This window comes from Dipodomys merriami, unplaced genomic scaffold (assembly GCF_024711535.1).
Source record: "Dipodomys merriami isolate MVZ:Mamm:240054 unplaced genomic scaffold, mDipMer1.0.p SCAF_69, whole genome shotgun sequence".
NCBI classification, from domain to species: Eukaryota; Metazoa; Chordata; class Mammalia; order Rodentia; family Heteromyidae; genus Dipodomys; species Dipodomys merriami.
The window spans coordinates 685,668-702,525 of NW_027206279.1; the positions used below are offsets into that span (position 1 = coordinate 685,668).

Consider the following 16,858-nt stretch of genomic DNA (forward strand, 5'->3'; position numbering starts at 1 on the left):
TGTGTATTGAGCGTGCAGGGGTGTGCGGGGGTGTGCGGCTCGCTGAAGAGGAAGGCCTGTCCAGGGACCCCTCCCGGCGCGGCGCGGGAACTGAACGCGAGGGTCAGGGTTCCCGGATCTCCTCCCTTGCTGAATAGTCTCGGCGATAAGAAGCTGAAAGCAGTTTAACCTGCTTTGACTGAAACCCAGTCTCAGTGACTTCAGCCTGAGCATTGGAGCCCCACTGGCGCTCACGGGCGGGGCGGCGGAGCGCGAGGAGCGCTGGCCTCCCATGCCTGAGGCCCTGGGTTCGATTCCTCACCACCACGTACACGGAAAAAGGCTGGCAGTGGCGCTGTGGCTCAGGCCTTGAGCTGAAGAGCTGAGGGGCAGCGCCCAGGCCCAGTCCAGGCCTCAGGACCAAAAAAGTACACTCTTGTTTGGCAAGTGACCGGCTGCAGGGCTCTATTTTCTAAACTTGGTTGTAGGGCTAAGTTAGACTGAGGGAAGGAGGGAAAGTACATAGGAAAAAAATCGAAAGTTGTTTTTTTAACATAGAAACAAAATGTTCTTGAGTGTAGACTTTTCTTTTAATATTTAGTTGAAATGCAGTGAGTTTTTAGTTACTTATTCACCTGAGTAAAAAAACATCCCAGCTGGGTGCCAGTGGCTCATGTCTGTCATCCTAGCTACTCAGGAGGTTCAGATCTGAGGATCGTGGTTCAAAGCCAGCCCAGGCAAGAAAGTATGTGAGACTCTTTTTTTTTTTTTTTTTTTTTTTTTTTGGGTCCAGTCGTGGAGCCTGAACTCTGGGCCTGGGCGCTGTCCCTCAGCTCTTCAGCTCAAGGCTAGCACTCTACCACTTGAGCCACAGCGCCACTTCCGGCTTTTTTCTTATGTGGTGCTGACGAATCAAACCCAGGGTCTTGAGCATGCAAGGCAAGCGCTCTGCCACTGAGCCACCTTCCCAGCCCCTATGTGAGACTCTTATCTCCAATAAACCACCAGAAAACCAGAAGTGGCACTGTGGCTCAAGGGGTAGAGCGCTCACCTTGAGCTGAAGAGCTCAGGGACAGCGCCCAGGCCCAGAGTTCAAGACCCACAACTGACCAAAAAAAAAAAAAATCTCAGTGGGATCTACTATTCTGTACACTTAGTATAATTAATTTTTAAAAAATCCTACCAGGTCTGTAATCCTATCAGGAGGCTGAGATCTGAGGATTGCAGTTCAACGCCAGCCCCAGAAGGAAAGCCCCTGGAGTTGTGGCTCAAAGTGAGCAAAAGAACTCAGGGAACAGCTCCCAGGCCCTGAGGTCAAGCCCCACAACAGGCCAAAAAACAAAACAAAAAAACCCCTCAACTCTTCAACTCAAGACTAGCACTCTACCATTTTGAGACATAGCACCACTTCTGACTGTTTCTGCTTATGTGGTGCTGAGGAATCGAACCCAGGGCCTCATGGATGCAAGGCAAGCACTCTACCACTGTACCACTGAGCCACCTCCCCAGTCCTCTAACTTGTTTTTTTTTGCAGCAGTACTTCTATCCCTGTCCAGTTACGTTACTGATAGATTGCCTTTTTTCTTCGTTTTTCCATCTATACCCATATGAGAGGAAAATGCATAGAATCATACAAATTGGACATATTTAGAAGGCAAATCGTGCTCTAAAGTGTGTTTTCAAAATAAAATTATATATACCAGAAAACTAATTTGAAGTAAGCTAGGACTGTGAATATAGAGATAATCTAAATCATGATTCTAGTAATTATTATTAATTAGTCATAGTAATAATTTGTAACAATTAGTACTTAAGTAGCTTAAGGCAAGCTGTTTAACTTCTTTTCCTATTGATGAACCCATGGAATTAACAGCACCTAGTTTACATCCTCTATGAGGACTGCATAGGAATGTGAGCTATAAGTACATAAGCAACACTATCAGCACCAAAAATGAAAACTCCTTTTATTTCTCATATTGCAAATAGTTCATTAAGGAAAGAATCCAGTTTGGATAACCCGTGATGGAGAGGATAATAAATTGCCCGGAGGAGCTTCTGGACAGGTGTCTGAGTGGAGAGAATCCTTAGTTCTTGAAGGGAGATCTGAATATTCAATTTTCAGGTGTGTAAGAGGGAGCTAAGCAATTGCGGAAACAGAAGTTTTGGGTAGTTAGCCCATTGGGCATATGGTAGGGAAGTGAGAGATGAAAGAGCAAAGTAGATTGAGACTATTTGCTGGACTGCTTTCACCTTTATCTTCTCCCAGTGATGTGGGGTATTGAGTAGAACCAAGGTTAGTGAAGTTACCTGAGGCCAAGTGACAAGCATCTGAGATGCGTCCGTCTGTCCCTTCATGATGTGAAGTCCTCCTGTCCATGGGACACAGAATTTAACTGTATTTTTTTTTACATTTTTTTCTTTGTCTTTTCTTTTTTTGAACTGGGGATAGAACCCAGGACTTTGCACTTGTTAAACAAGAGTTGTTTTTTTTTTTTTTTTTTTTTTGCCAGTGAGCTACATCCCAGCCCCAAGCCATAGAATTTAACATGAGCATTATTTGTACTAATTTTTTTTCCACCAGTGGAGGCACAGCTATAATTCCAGCACTGGGGAGATTGATGCCAAGGATCATGAGTTTCAGTCCAGCCTCAAGCCCTATTGCATAAACAAAATTACTTTATAGAATCAATATTGTATGGGACTGGGAAGGTGGCTCAGTGGTAGAGTGCTTGCCTTGCATGCATGAGGCCCTGGGTTTGATTCCCCAACACCACATAAGCCAGAAGAGGCACTGTGGCTCAAGTGGTAGAGCACTAGCCTTGAGCTGAAGAGCCGAGGGACAGTGCCCAGGCCCAGAGTTCAAGCCCCACAACTGACCAAATTAAAAAAAGAGCCTGTAATCTTAGCTGCTCAGGAGGCTGAGATCTGAGGATCACGGTTCAAAGTTCAAAGCCAGCCCGGGGCAGGGCGGGGGGGGGGGGGGGGCAGGAAAGTCCGACAGACTCTTATCGCCAATAAGCCACTAGAAAACCAGAAGTTGCACTGTAGCTCAAGTGATAGAGTGCTAGTCTTGAGCTAAAGAACTGAGGGACAGTGTTCAGGCCCCAAGACTGACCAAAAAAAAAAAAAAAAAAAAAATCGATCTGAGTCAAGTGGGAGAGTGCTTGCCCAGCAAGTACAAAGCCCTGTGCTCAATACCCAGTACTCAAAAAAAAAACCAATTTAAGTCTATGTTTTGAGCCCTCCATCTGAGGCCCACCTTTTCCCTCAGCTTTCTCTTTATTAAACTCCTTGCTTTGCCACTTAAAGTCTGAGTCAAAAGTTTATGCTTACACTGCCTTAGGCGGAGCATGTTTTTCTGTCTCCTGCATTCCAGAATTCCAGCTTATCAGGAAGACTTAACACCTAGAAGGTGCCTAAAATACTGCCCTTAACAGTCCTCCTAACCAATGATGGTAGATAAAGATTAAATTATTAGCCAAATAGTATTATTAGTAAATCAGTTACCTTACAGTATTAAAATATGTGAAGTTTTTCTGGCTATTTCTATACCAAATGTGCTAATTCCTTGTGTGTGTGTGTGTGTGTGTGTGTGTGTGTGTCTGTGTGTGTCTGTGTGTGTCTGTGTCTGTGTCCTTGTGTCTGTGTCCATGTCTGTGTGTCTGTGCCTGTGCCTGTAGGTTACTGGGACTTGAACTCAGAGCCTTCCTATCTTGCTTAGCTTTCTCACTCAGAGCTAGTGCTCTAGCTGGGCTCTGGTGGCTCACACCTGTAATACTAGCTACTCAGGAGGCTGAGATCTGAGGATTGTGCTTCAAAGCCAGCCCGTGTAGGGAAGTCTGTGAGATTTGTTTTTTAATTTTTATTAAAGGTGATCTACAGAAGGATTACAGTTACATAAGTCAGGTAATAAGTACATTTCCTTTTGAGCAGTGTCACCCCTCCTTGCCCTTCAAGTTCATTTCCAACATAGTGTCTAGTGAGTATCACTGCTGTTAATGTGCTTCCCTTTCTCCTCCCCAAATCAGGTAAACTTGCATACAAGACAAAGGGTACAGAAATTTTAAAAAAAATGACAAAAGGGAAAAAATTGGGGGGGGGAATGCAAACAGTACTCTTAGTTCCAGTAATCTCAGAATTGGGGCTGTGTCTGAAGTGGTAGAGTGCTTGCCTTGAGCACAAAGAGGGTCAGGGACAGTGCCCAGGCTCTGAGTTCAAGCCCCAGGACTGGACAGAAAGAAGAAGAAAAAAAAAGTAGTGCTCTACCACATTCCACACCTCCACTTCCAGCTCTCTGATGGTTAATTAGAGATAAGAGTCTCACAGGCTTTTCTGCTAAGGCTGGCTTTGAACCTCAGTTCTCAATTTTAGCCCCTAAGTTTAGCTGGGATTACAAGTGTAAGCCACTAGTGCCTAGTTTATTAATTTTTTTTGGGGGGGAGTCCGGTCATGGGGCCTGAACTCTGGGCTTGGGCGCTATCCCTCAGCTCTTCAGCTCAAGGCTAGCGCTCTACCACTTGAGCCACAGCACCACTTCTGGCTTTTTTCTTTTTGCTTATGTGGTGCAGAGGAATCGAATCCAGAGCCTCAGGCATGCAAGGCAAGCGCTCTACCACTGAGCCACCTTCCCAGCCCTATTAAATATTTTTGACAAATCACTTATCCCTACTCCAGACAATTTGCCTATAAAATCTGTACTAATATACAAGAAATATATGCTAAAGAATATGTCATGTTCACAGCTCATGGTTCTGTGCTATGTTTAGTAAATGCTTACTCCTTCCATGGTTAGCTGTCTACACAATTCACTTTCATGGCAGAAGGCTAATGTTAAACTATCAATTCCAGCTAAATGACCTTTGGTTGTTGACATAAATAGTCTCTATAATTTAAAAACTGTATTATTACTATAAGCTGCTGGTGGCTCACACCTGCACTCCTAGCTACTCAGGAGGCTGAGATCTGAGAATCGCAGTTTAAAGCCAGCCTGGGCAGGAAAGTCAGTGAGACTCTTATCTCCAATAAACCACTAGAAAACCAGAAGTGGCACTGTAGCTCAAGTGGTAGAGTACTAGCCTTGAGCTAAAGAGCTGAGGGACAGGGCCCAGGCCCACAGTTTAAGCCCCATGACTGACAAAAAAAAAAAAAAGGAAATTTTCAGATATGGCTCTTTTGACTCATAGGATACATTCAAAACACTAAAAACAAATGATTTGGAATTGAGGTGTGACTACTGTGGTTGAGTGTTTTCCTACCAAGTGTGAAGCCCTTAGTGCAAACCATAATATAACCAAAATAAATAAAATAAAAATTATTAACTTTTTGTATGCATTGATTTTCATTTCCATCTTATTGCCTGAAGTTACTATTTTATCCCTTGTTTATTTAAACTCCATTAATACCATGCTTTTTCTAAGTCTACCTAGTTTCATTGCAATAAATTCAGAATGTATTATATAAAGAAGATAGACTTACTGGGTGCTGGTGGCTCATGCCTGTACTCTTAGCTACTCAGGAGGCTGAGATCTGGGGGTTGCAGTTAAAAGCCAGCCTGGGCAGAAAAGTCTGTGAGACTTGCCTCCAATAAACCACTAGAAAACTGAAAGTGGCAATATGGTTCAAGTGGTAGAGCTCTAGCCTTGAGCTGAAGAGCTCAGGGACAGCACCCAGGCCCTGAGTTCAAGCCCCATGATTGATGAGACAGACAGAGAGAGAGTCTTGTTAGGAGACTGAGGTAGGAGGACCTGGGCAACATAGTGAAACTTTCTCAAAAATAAAGTGCCGGGCACCCGTGGCTCACGCCTGTCATCCTAGCTACTCAAGAGGCTGAGATCTGAGGATCGTGATTCAAAGCCAGCCCAGGCAGGAAACTCTGTGAGACTCTTATCTCCAGTAAACAACAAGAAAACCGGAAGTGGCACTGTGGCTCAAGCTGTAGAGCACTCACCTTGAGCTAAAGAGCACAGGGACAGCGCCCAGGCCCAGAGTTCAAGCCCCACGACTGACCAAAAAAGAGAAAGAAAAAGAAAGGAAGGAAGGAAGGAAGAAAGAAAGAAAGAAAGAAAGAAAGAAAGAAAGAAAGAAAGAAAGAAAGCCGGGCGCTGGTGGCTCACGCCTGTAATCCTAGCTACTCAGGAGGCTGAGATCTGAGGATCAGGGTTCAAAGCCAGCCTGGGCAGGAGAGGCTGTGAGACTCTTATCTCCAATAAACCACCAGAAAACTGGAAGTGGCACTGTAGCTCAGGTGGTAGAGCACTCGCCTTGAGCTGAAGAGCTGAGGGACAGCGCCCAAGCCCAGAGTTCAAGCCCCATGACCGACAAAAAAAGAAAGGAAGAAAAGCAAGCAAAGCAAGCAAGCCAGCTAGGTGTCAGTGGCTCACACCTGTAATTTTAGCTTCTCAGGAGTCTGAGATCTGAGGATCACGGTTCAGAACCCACCTGGGCACAAGACTCTTATTCTCAATTAACTACCCCAGAAAAGCTGAAAGTGGAACAGTGACTCAAGTGGTAGAGTGCTAGCTTTGAGCAGAAAGTTCAGGGACAATGTCCAGGCCCTGAGTTCAAGCCTCAGGACTAGCACCCAAAAACAAAAATCTTTCTGGGAACTGCACAACACTTGTTCTACCCATTTCAACTGGAAGAGTGTTAAAAGGAAGGGTTTCAGCTTAACAGGAGAAGGCACTCATGCCTAGCTTAGAAGATATATTAGGAGCATATTATATACTACAGGAGTTCTTCTTTTCTTTTTTTTAAATCATCTATATTTTCTTCCTTAAAACCATTCCTAGTCAGTAGAGCACTGGCCTTGAGCTGAAGAGCTGAGGGACAGTGCCCAGGCCCAGAGTTCAGGCCCCATGACTGGACCCAAAAAAATTAAAAAAAAAAAAATAAAAGAATATATCTTGGGCTAGAGGTGTCAGTGGTAGAGCACTTGTCTAGCATGCATGAGGCCCTAATTCAATCTCTACTAACACACACGTCCAAACATGCACATACACATACGTACAAACACACACATGTAGACTATCTTTAGCCTTTTGGCCACTCATTAACCCATCACAGCAATTGATGAGGGTTTCAACTTCTGTCTGAGCAACCCTGAGAGTTACGAGGCATTTTAGTGATAGCTGAGAACTGAAGTCTTGGAGAGGAGCTTTGATGTACTTTAAAGAAAAACAGAGGACAGGAATAAGCCTCCATTTTCTCTCCCAGAGTCAGTAGAACTGGTTGGTGACCCAGGCTTTCCACTTAGAATGTTCCTTGACTCTGCTTTTCTATCATGGCCACTTATACACCTGCTCCTCTATAATGATAGGACTCCATTTTTCCCTTATAGAGAGATGGTGGAGGGACATTAGTCTAATGCATTAGTTTACTAAAGAGTTGTCTCTTCTGTGTCTTAGGTGTACGAACAGTAGTTAGTGTATATTTAGATAAGGCGTTAAAGTAAAAGCTGGGGCGTCCTCATGCCCAGCATGCAGGGTCAGTCCCTGGTACTCTAACCAATATTAAAGTAAAAACCTGGAAGTGCATTTGTTGGTGTGGTGGGAAAGATTTCCTAGAGCAGAAAATTTGGAATTTATCTTCCTCATAGTCTAAAGGAAGAAAATCCTCTGAAAATATTTCTTAAAACATTCACATAACATATAAAACGTTAGGTTACTATTCTTTTTTCTCCTTGGTGATAGTAGGTAGAGAATACTTGAATGTATGTCACATGCTAGAATTTGTCATTCTGATCATTTCCTTGAGTATTGGCTGATTGACTGTAGTTCTGAGGACCGACCCAGGGTCCTGTGAATGCTAAAAGTAGGCTGCGTGGAGCTACATCTCTACCCCTGGCATGCATGTTTTTTATTTTTATTTTTTTGCCAGTCCTGGGGCTTGAACTTATGGCCTGGGCTTTGTCTCTAAGCCTCTCTCTGCTCAAGGCTAGCGCTCTACCACTTGGGTCATGTGCTTTTTCTATTTGTGTGGTACTAAGGAATTCAACCTGGGACTTCGTGTGTGCTAGGCAAGCACTCTACCACGGAGCCATATTCTTAGCCAAGGATGCACATTTTAAAGAGTTACATTTAGTTGAATGATATATATATATAACATATGTGGACTATGAAAGTACTTTTTGGATTTCTCTAAAACCAAGTATAGTAGCCTAAAACAAGTTATCTTGATATTTATTATTGACAGAATGATAGGTCCTTTTATGTAGTTTGTGGCCTTCTTGGGTAATTGGAGCAAATATTAAACTTAAATGTAATTTAGATGTAATTTCTTCCCATTGTCAACACACTTCCTGGTCTACATTTATTTTTATTCCCTCAGATACTTAAAAGGAAGCAAGATGTAATCCTCAGTGTCTCAAGAGATTTAATCTTAAAGGAAATGGGACCTCAGAGTCTTTTCTGAATTTACCCCTTAATGCTTTTTCAAGCCTTTAAAAATAAGCAGGAGTGATGTATTGTTAAATGATGATTGCTGATATCTCTTGCATTATAGTCTTGTTTTGTCTTCAAGTCTAATCAGACTTTTTATTCATATTTTGACTTGGCGTTATCATCAGAACATATCCCTGTGTCATTAAGATATCCCAGTTCAACTCATAGGCCCCCCCCCTCCATGATGCTTTATTGTCAAATATGTGTGATATTTTTAATTTACTTTTTTTTTTGTCATGGGGCTTGAACTCAGGGCCTGGAGCTGTCCCTTAGCCTCTTTGTGCTCAAGGCTACCGCTCTACCACTTAGAGCCACAGCACCACTTCCTGTTTTCTGGTGGTTAATTAGAGATGAGTCTCATGATGTACTTTCCTACCTGGGCTGGCTCTTTGAACCAGGATCCTCAGATCACCTGAGTAGCTAGGATTACAGGCATGAGCCACTGGCATCCAGCCCAGTTTAACTTGTTGTTTTGTTGTTGGTTGGTCATAGGGCTTGAACTCTGGGTCTGGGTGCTGTCCCTGAGCTCTTTGGCCTTAGTGCTCTGACACATTGAGCCACAGCTCCACTTCCCCAGTTTAACTTGTACAATTTCATGGTATGAATTAAATCTTCATTGTTATACACTCCATTTCCTGAGTCTCTCATCACCCCAAATAGCAGTTCTGTACTCACTGAGTAATAAGACCCCATTTGGTACTTTACCCACCTCCCCTTAACCACTAATCTACTTACTGTTTTGATAAATTTGCTTTTTCTCAATATTCCATATAAACGGCATGATCATACAATATCTGTCCTTTAGCCTGGCTTATTTAACCTTGTATGTTCTGAAGTTTTTTCTGTGGTGTAGCACATACCAGAATTTCATTCTTTTTACAGCTGAATACTGTTTCAGCCTGTGTAGGTGCCATATTTTGTGTGTGCATTGATCTGTTAGAGGACAGCTTGGCTTCTTTCTGTCTTTTGGCTATTGTGAGTAATGCTGCTGTAATCTTTGTCACAAGTTTTTGAGTCTGTATTTTCAGCTTTTGGGTGTATACCTGGAAGTAGAATTGTTGGGTCATGTAATTCAGTGTATAACCATCTGAGGAATGTCATTTTTTATAATAGTTTATTCTATTTTTGTTACTCTTTCATTAATGTTTCTTGTGGTTTTATTTTGGTTGTGTTTTTTGGTTTGTTTCTTGCTTATTTCCTTGGTTGGCCTTTGTTGATACATTTTTTAAACTTGTTTGTTTTGAGCATTCATTTTTTTCTTTTCTTTTCAATTGTTTGTTTTTCAGACCCGAATCAGAACTCCATCACAGGGGAGCACAGCCAGCTGCTAGGTACAGTATCATTCTGGGAGTGGCTCTGTGGACACACCTTCCCCTGCCTATACTCTGTTTGTAGTGTGGATCCCTGCTTTAGAAAAGTATCTATTGTTTCCTGTTCCCATCACCTCCTTTTCTACTTTTTACCTTCACCCTTTTCTTGCCATTTCTATTTCCAACTTGGTAAGCTTTAGGGCAATACTTATGTAATTGATTACTGTGACTCAAATAAGTTATATTAAAAAGCAGTTTAAGCCGGGGGTTGGTAGCTCACACTTGTAATCCTAGCTATTCAGGAGGCTGAGATCTGAGGATCGCGGTTCAAAGCCAGCCAGGGCAGGAAAGGCCACGAAACTCTTATCTCCACTAAACCACGATAAAACCAGATGTGGCACTGTGGCTCAACTGATAGAGCACTAGCTTTGAACTGAAGAGCTGAGGGACAGTGCTCAGGCCCAGAGTTCAAGCCCCATGACCCACACACAAAAAAGTAATTTACACAGTCCGTGGCTAAAAATAGTCTGAGAATTATAGTATGTAATATTTGACTTTTGTAGCTACTTTTCCCTTTTTAGTGTTTTTTCTTGGTCTTTGATCACCTTCATTTTAATAACTAGGAGTACTTCATAACTTCATGATGTTAAGTATTCCATAGAAATTGGTGCTCCAGTTTTTCACCTGTGAAACAAGTTGTGGAAGTGAGTTGATTTCCTGCAGGTATTAGTAAACCTAATTTGATAAGATTTTGATAAGCTCTCAAAACTGGAAATTTGTCTCAATATCCAGGTCAGACATACTCTAACAAGAAGGGAATCCAGACCACCCAAAAGGGCAAAGAAAGCAAAAGTTCTTGGAAGTACAGTATACCCCTGGTATCTGTCAGTATATGCTTTCAAGGAGCCTGCCATTGAGAAAAACCATGAATGCTCAGGATGCAGTGTTCAGTACAGTATTGTGGGATGCTAGATTTATTTTTCTGTAATGCCATACAACTTCTGATCACATGCTGACTTTCAACAAACTTCATATTTTTACCTTATTACTTCTCTTATGTACATTTACTCTTTTTTTTTTTTTTTTCTTTCGGTCGTGAGGCCTGAACTCTGGGTCCATCAGCTCTTCAGCTCAAGGCTAGCACTCTACCACTTGAGCCTCAGCCCCACTTCCGGCTTTTTCTGCTTATGTGGTGCTGAGGAATCGAACCCAGGGCCTCATGCATGCAAGGCAAGCACTCTACCACTAAGCCACCTTCCCAGCCCTGTACATTTACTCTTATCTTGCTTTTTAAGCACTTGCTTTTGGGGAGGCAGATTTTCCATAAAATTAAGATCACAAAATAATTTAAATACATTTGATAACACACTGAAGGTAATATGGGAACTTCTCCATATCCACTGAGCTGCAGAAGATTCATGGGGGAAGTGGTGCTGTGGCTCAAATGGTAGAGCGCTCACCTTGAGCTGAAGAGCTGAGAGACAGCTCCAGACCGAGTTCAAGCCCTAAGACTGAGGGAAAAAAAAAAAGAAGACATTCATGGGAATTTACAATATCCTTCCATCTACCCATCTACCCATCTACCTCTCTCTCTCTCTCTCTCTCTCTCTCTCTCTCTCTCTCTCTCTCTCTCTCTTTATTTCTGTCTGTCTATCTCTTACCACTCACCTACCACACTGAATCAAAACTGCTTGAAATAAATCCACAACTATCTCTTCTCTGACTACTTCACTTCCACATTTCCCAAATACTTATTATTGACAAGTTTCTTGGGAACTCCAGAAAATTTTAATTGTAAATCTTTTTTATATCAATAGGATTAAATTAAACAGGCCTTTCTGTTCTATAGACTGGGGTTTTTTTTTAAGCTGTATTTGTTTGTATTTTGCCAGATATAGGTATGTAAAAGTCTGTCTCATTCATATGTGGTAGAGTACTATTGTGTATCAGCTATAATTTTATTCTGCCAGCTTCCTCTTTATGATAATTTAGGCTATTCCTAGGAGTGGTATTGCTACAAATTACATTGCTCTGAGCATCTTGTACTGGTGTCCTTGTAATCTCATGACAAGACATTAGTAGGATAAATTCTTAATAGTAAAATCCTTTACTCAGAGGGTGTGCACAATGTCTGAATTTCCTTACCCAGCTTTGACAATGACTTCACTCAGTTTTCAAGTCCCTTCCTGATTGGATGTTTCTTTAAGACATTTTGTAAACTGATAACACATGATTTTACTTACTCTTTACATGCTAATACATAGTCAAATTTCTGTTTCAAAAATGACTGTTTACATCTGACTTGTTTAATTCAGATTTCTCCTAAGACTTGTATTGAACAGTGATTGATAGATAGGATAAACCTGTTTGTCCCTTTTCTCCCTCTCTTTTTCCTCTATATCTCTTTTTTTTTTTTGGTCCAGTCATGGGGCCTGAACTCTGGGCCTGGGTGCTGTCCCTCAGCTCTTGAGTTCAAGGCTAGCACTCTACCACTTGAGCCACAGCGCCACTTCCGGCTTTTTTCTTATGTGGTGCTGAGGAATCGAACCCAGGGCCTCGAGCATGCAAGGCAAGTGCTCTACCACTGAGCCACCTTCCCAGCCCCTCCTCTACATCTCTTTCTCTTGCTTGAGCTCAGGGCCTCTCGGTATTTCTACTCAAAGCTGACACTCCTTGAACCACTTGACACTTGAACCACTCCTCCAGCTCCATGAAGTGACTCCGAGCTCTCTTCTAGTCTGGAGAGTTCACCTTTTTTACTTTATACCATGTATTTGCTGAACAAATCAGATGATTTGGCACATGTTGAATTGCTACATCCAGAGTTTGCTCTTCATGTCTTTGTAGTAATGGTTAGTATGTTCATCTTTGGTGTTCTCTGGCTCAGCTGGATTCGGGTTCCGTTTTCTGGGCTGGACCTCACCCTGAGTTGTGGCGTGTCCTTGAGTTGTGTTGCATGGGCAGTGGCCATGCTGGCTGTGCTGGATGGCTGCCCTGCACTGTGGGACGCTCTACCCCAGCCTTCACTCAATGATCTAACAGCTGGCAAGAACCGTTGCCCAGGCCCAGCGTTCTCATTAAAAGCTGCTTACTGGCAATGTTTTCACTACCTTTTGTGTGATCTATCATAAATCAGCTGCCGTGTATTAGTCAGCCTGAAATATAATTAGCACAAAAAAGGCAGGATAATCACCTCTTTCCTTCTGTTACCTTTTAGTTATAGCCCATAGAGGTAACCAATTTTTAAAAATAGTATTTTGGGTGTTTCACCTGCCTATGTTGTACTCCATTGCGTTATTTTTGCTTAATGCTTGTTATTTCCACTTGTGACCATGAGGAACTCGTTTAGGCTGGTCCTGGGTTCTAGGACATGACCAGTCATGCCAGCAGCTCGCTGGCTTTTCCTAGACTGGTCATAAATACATTTCTATACCTGTGTGTATGTCTATGCATTCCTGTGATTTACATTTTCTTGATTTTCTTTTTTTTTTTTTGTCGGTTGTGGGGCTTGAACTCTGGGTTTGGGCGCTGTCCTTGTGCTCTTCAGCTCAAGGCTAGTGCTCTACCGCTTGAGCCACAGCACCACTTCCAGTTTTCTAGCGGTTTATTGGAGATAAGAGTCTCACGAACTTTCCTGCCTTGGCTAGCTTTGAACCTCGATCCTCAGATCTCAGCTTCCTGAGTAGCTAGGATTACAGACGTGAGCCACCAGCACCCGGCTAGTTTTCTTGATTTTTATATTAGTATCTTTCTTTAAATTTGAAAATCTTGGTTTTTAGAAGGCATTCATATAGGTTTGTTTTCTGTCATACTGTGCAACTGTATAACTTTTTATACAATGAAAACCCCCCCAAAAAGGACTCAACACAAATGTGGTTGTCTTTGGGAATTCTTCTTTTTTTCTTCACAGCTGGTTCATCAAATATCTGTTCAGTGCCTCTTTTCACATTAAAAACAAACAAATAAAAAACATGGAAAGGATTGTAAAGAATATTTTTGACCTAGTTCATAAGCCAGAGGTCAGACAGCTCTGTGGACAGAGATTTTTCTCCCCATTATCAGCTGCAACAGTGTGTTTTATAGGCCATATCTAGAACAGTATTATACATTGAGTAGGTATTTAAATATTCAGTATTTTTCAGCTAGTTATGTCTGTAATCTTAGCTATTCAGTAGTTAGAGATCAGGAAGATCATGGCTCAAGGCTAAGCCAGGCAAAAAGTTAGTGAGACTTTGTTTTAACCAACATCCTATCTATACAAGAAGCATAAATAGGATGGTGTTCTAGGCTAGCCTGAGTATAAATGTAAGACACTATTAGAAAAATAAAGCCGAGAGCTGAGAGTGCGTGTCAAGCCAGGAGCTTGCCTGGCAAGCACAAGACCCTTAGTTTAAACCACAGTATCAGGAATAAAATTCTGTTTTTTTCACATAATATATTTGGATAACTTTGAGAGTAGGGCCTCACAAGGCTGGCATTCTGAAGAAACAGTGTGTGTAGAAATCGTTGAATTCAGAAAAGGAAGACCTGTGTTTATTCTCTAGATATCTGTTTTTTTCCCTGCTGGGAAGGAAGCAGTACTGCTTTCATTCTGCCAGTCTTAGACTACATTTGAATATGAAAAATGTTTTCTCTTAACACAGAGGCAGTGCTTAGTTATGTAGTGCTGGTGTGTCTTCTGTAGCAATGAGAAACTAACATGGTTCACTTTTTTTTCCAGATGATGGACATAAGAAAGCTAGAAATGCTTATCTCAACAATTCCAATTATGAAGAAGGAGATGAATATTTTGATAAAAACTTGGCACTTTTTGAGGTAATATGTGGGAGAAAACTATGAACAGGAACAGAGACCTTAAGATAATTGTCTTCTCTATCTGGTTTTAAAATGATCGAAGCGCCGGGCACTGGTGGCTCACGCCTGTAATCCTAGCTACTCAGGAAGCTGAGATCTGAGGATCGCGGTTCAAAGCCAGCCCGGGCAGGAGAGACCATGAGACTCCTATCTCCAATAAACCACCAGAAAACCGGAAGTGAAGCTGTAGCTCAAGTGGTAGAGCACTCGCCTTGAGCTGAAGGGCTGAGGGACAGCGCCCAGGCCCAGAGTTCAAGCCCCACGGCCGACCAAAAAAAATAAATAAAATAAAATAAAATAAAATAAAATGATCAAAGCTGGATAATGTAATAACTAGCATTAAATCATAGTAGTTTTGTTATAACTTCTTATTGTGTTTACTTTTGTACAAAAAATTACAGTAAAATTTTACAAAGTAAGGAAGACAAAAATGGACTTCTCAAACATGGAGAATTTTTCAATCTAATTTACATTGGAATAATCCTCTTAAGTACAAAGAACACTGTTTGTCCTGTTTGAAGGACCTTAGAGTTAATTAAACAGAAGTCACTGTAGAAAGCAGGCTGCCAGATTTGTAAGGGTCTTGTATGTGTATTTTAAGTGCAAATAATAATTGTAAGTATTTGAGGCAAAATGTGACATTTCACTTAAGTATACATTGTAGAGTGTCTAGATCAATCTAATTAGCATATCACCTCTTACATGTTTTTAGTAGAAATATTGGGATTTTTACTTTATACTTTTGAAATGCACTAGATCTGACAAAATGATTTCCTCCTGTAGATCAAGAACATTTCCCACCCCATCCTCTGGTAATTGCCACTCTCTTCAGCTTATATGAGTTCAACCCTTGGATTACACATGCAACTAAAATCCTGTGGCCACCTGTCTTTCTGTGCATAGCTCATTTCACTTAGCACAAGAAGACATGTATACGTTTTATCTGATTTAGACATACTTTCCAGTTTGCTTTTAGAAAGTTTACTTTTGACTTTTTTTTTCATTCCTTCCATATTTCTGGCTTTGTAGGAAGAAATGGACACAAGACCAAAGGTATCCTCTCTTCTTAACCGCATGGCCAATTACACTAATCTGACACAAGGAGCAAAGGAGCATGAAGAAGCTGAAAATATCACTGAAGGAAAAAAGAAACCCACCAAGGTGAGGCTTTAGAGTAGCACAGGTAGATAAACTAGCCTGTATACAAGGAAGGAGGGAACATCCAAGGTACTACTTGGTATCAAATAAATGCCTGCTATATGCAAGCACAGTTCTGGGCACTGATCTCATAGCACAAAGAGATCATGCAATGTCCTAGCTGTCATGTGAAGAGACATGGGCAGTCCTCAGGCTGTTTTAATTCTGCTGAAGTATGTAACACATTAAATGTTGAGAAGATGCTTTAACAGAAATTGAGCAGAATTAAAGAGACTGAGGGGAGGGAAAATGATTCCTCCCTTCAGACATGTTTCTGCTTCAGATCAGGCAGGAAATACCCCTCTGACAAGGCAGTGTTGAGCAGGGACCTAATCACTGTGAGGAGGCCGAGCAGGGTAGGAGACCGGCATTCCATGGAGAGAGAATAGCACATCTGTGCCACCCGCCAGTCGTCAAGTTCTTGTGGTGGGGAAGTGGGAGGAGTGTAAGTTTGGTTTAGCTTTTTTTTTTTTTGTCAGTGGTGGGGCTTGAACTCTGGGCCAAAGCACTGTCTCTGTACTCTTCAGCTCTAGGCTAGCACTCTACCACTTGAACCACAGCATTACTTCTCGTTTTCTAGTGGTTTATTGGAGGTAAAAGTCTCATGGACTTTCCTGCCCAAGCTGGCTTTGAATCATGATCCTCAGATCTCAGCCTCCTGAATAGCTAGGATTATAGGGGTCAGCCACTGGTGCCCTGATGGCTTTTTTTTTTTTTTTGGTTGGTCCTGGGGCTTGAACTCAGGGCCTAGACACTTTTTTTTGAGCTTTTGTGCTCAAAGCTACCCCTTGTGCTCTCTACCTTTGAGCCTCAGCACCACTTCAGGCATTTTTTTTTTTTTTTTTTTATTGGAGGTAAGTCACAGATAAGTAGATAAGTCTCACAGATGTTCCTTCCCAGGCTGGCTTTGAACCATTATCCCCAGGTCTCAGCCTCCTGAGTAGCTAGGATTACAGGCATGAGCCACTGGTGGCTGGCTTCTTTGCTTTTTTGAGACAGGGTCTTGCCATGTAGTCCATGTTGTTCTTAAATTTGCTATTGTGCCTCAGCTTCCTGAATGTTGGGATTATAGGTATTCCA

General features: G+C 42.0%; 1 protein-coding gene across 5 annotated transcripts in view; it reads left to right on the forward strand.

The window, feature by feature from the left end:
- Positions 1-16,858, forward strand: part of Slc12a6 (solute carrier family 12 member 6) — a 67,918-nt gene that overhangs the window by 14,997 nt on the left and 36,063 nt on the right. For 4 of the 5 annotated variants that reach the window (XR_011368578.1, XM_070005698.1, XM_070005701.1 and 1 more), the window contains exons 2-4: positions 9,704-9,748; positions 14,448-14,542; positions 15,611-15,742. Coding sequence is in view for 4 of the 5 variants with exons in the window: in XM_070005698.1 (XP_069861799.1) it covers positions 9,704-9,748; positions 14,448-14,542; positions 15,611-15,742 (272 nt within the window). In the remaining variant the exon portion in view is untranslated. The remainder of the gene's footprint in view (positions 1-9,703; positions 9,749-14,447; positions 14,543-15,610; positions 15,743-16,858) is intronic. The other variant, XM_070005699.1, reaches the window with a different exon arrangement.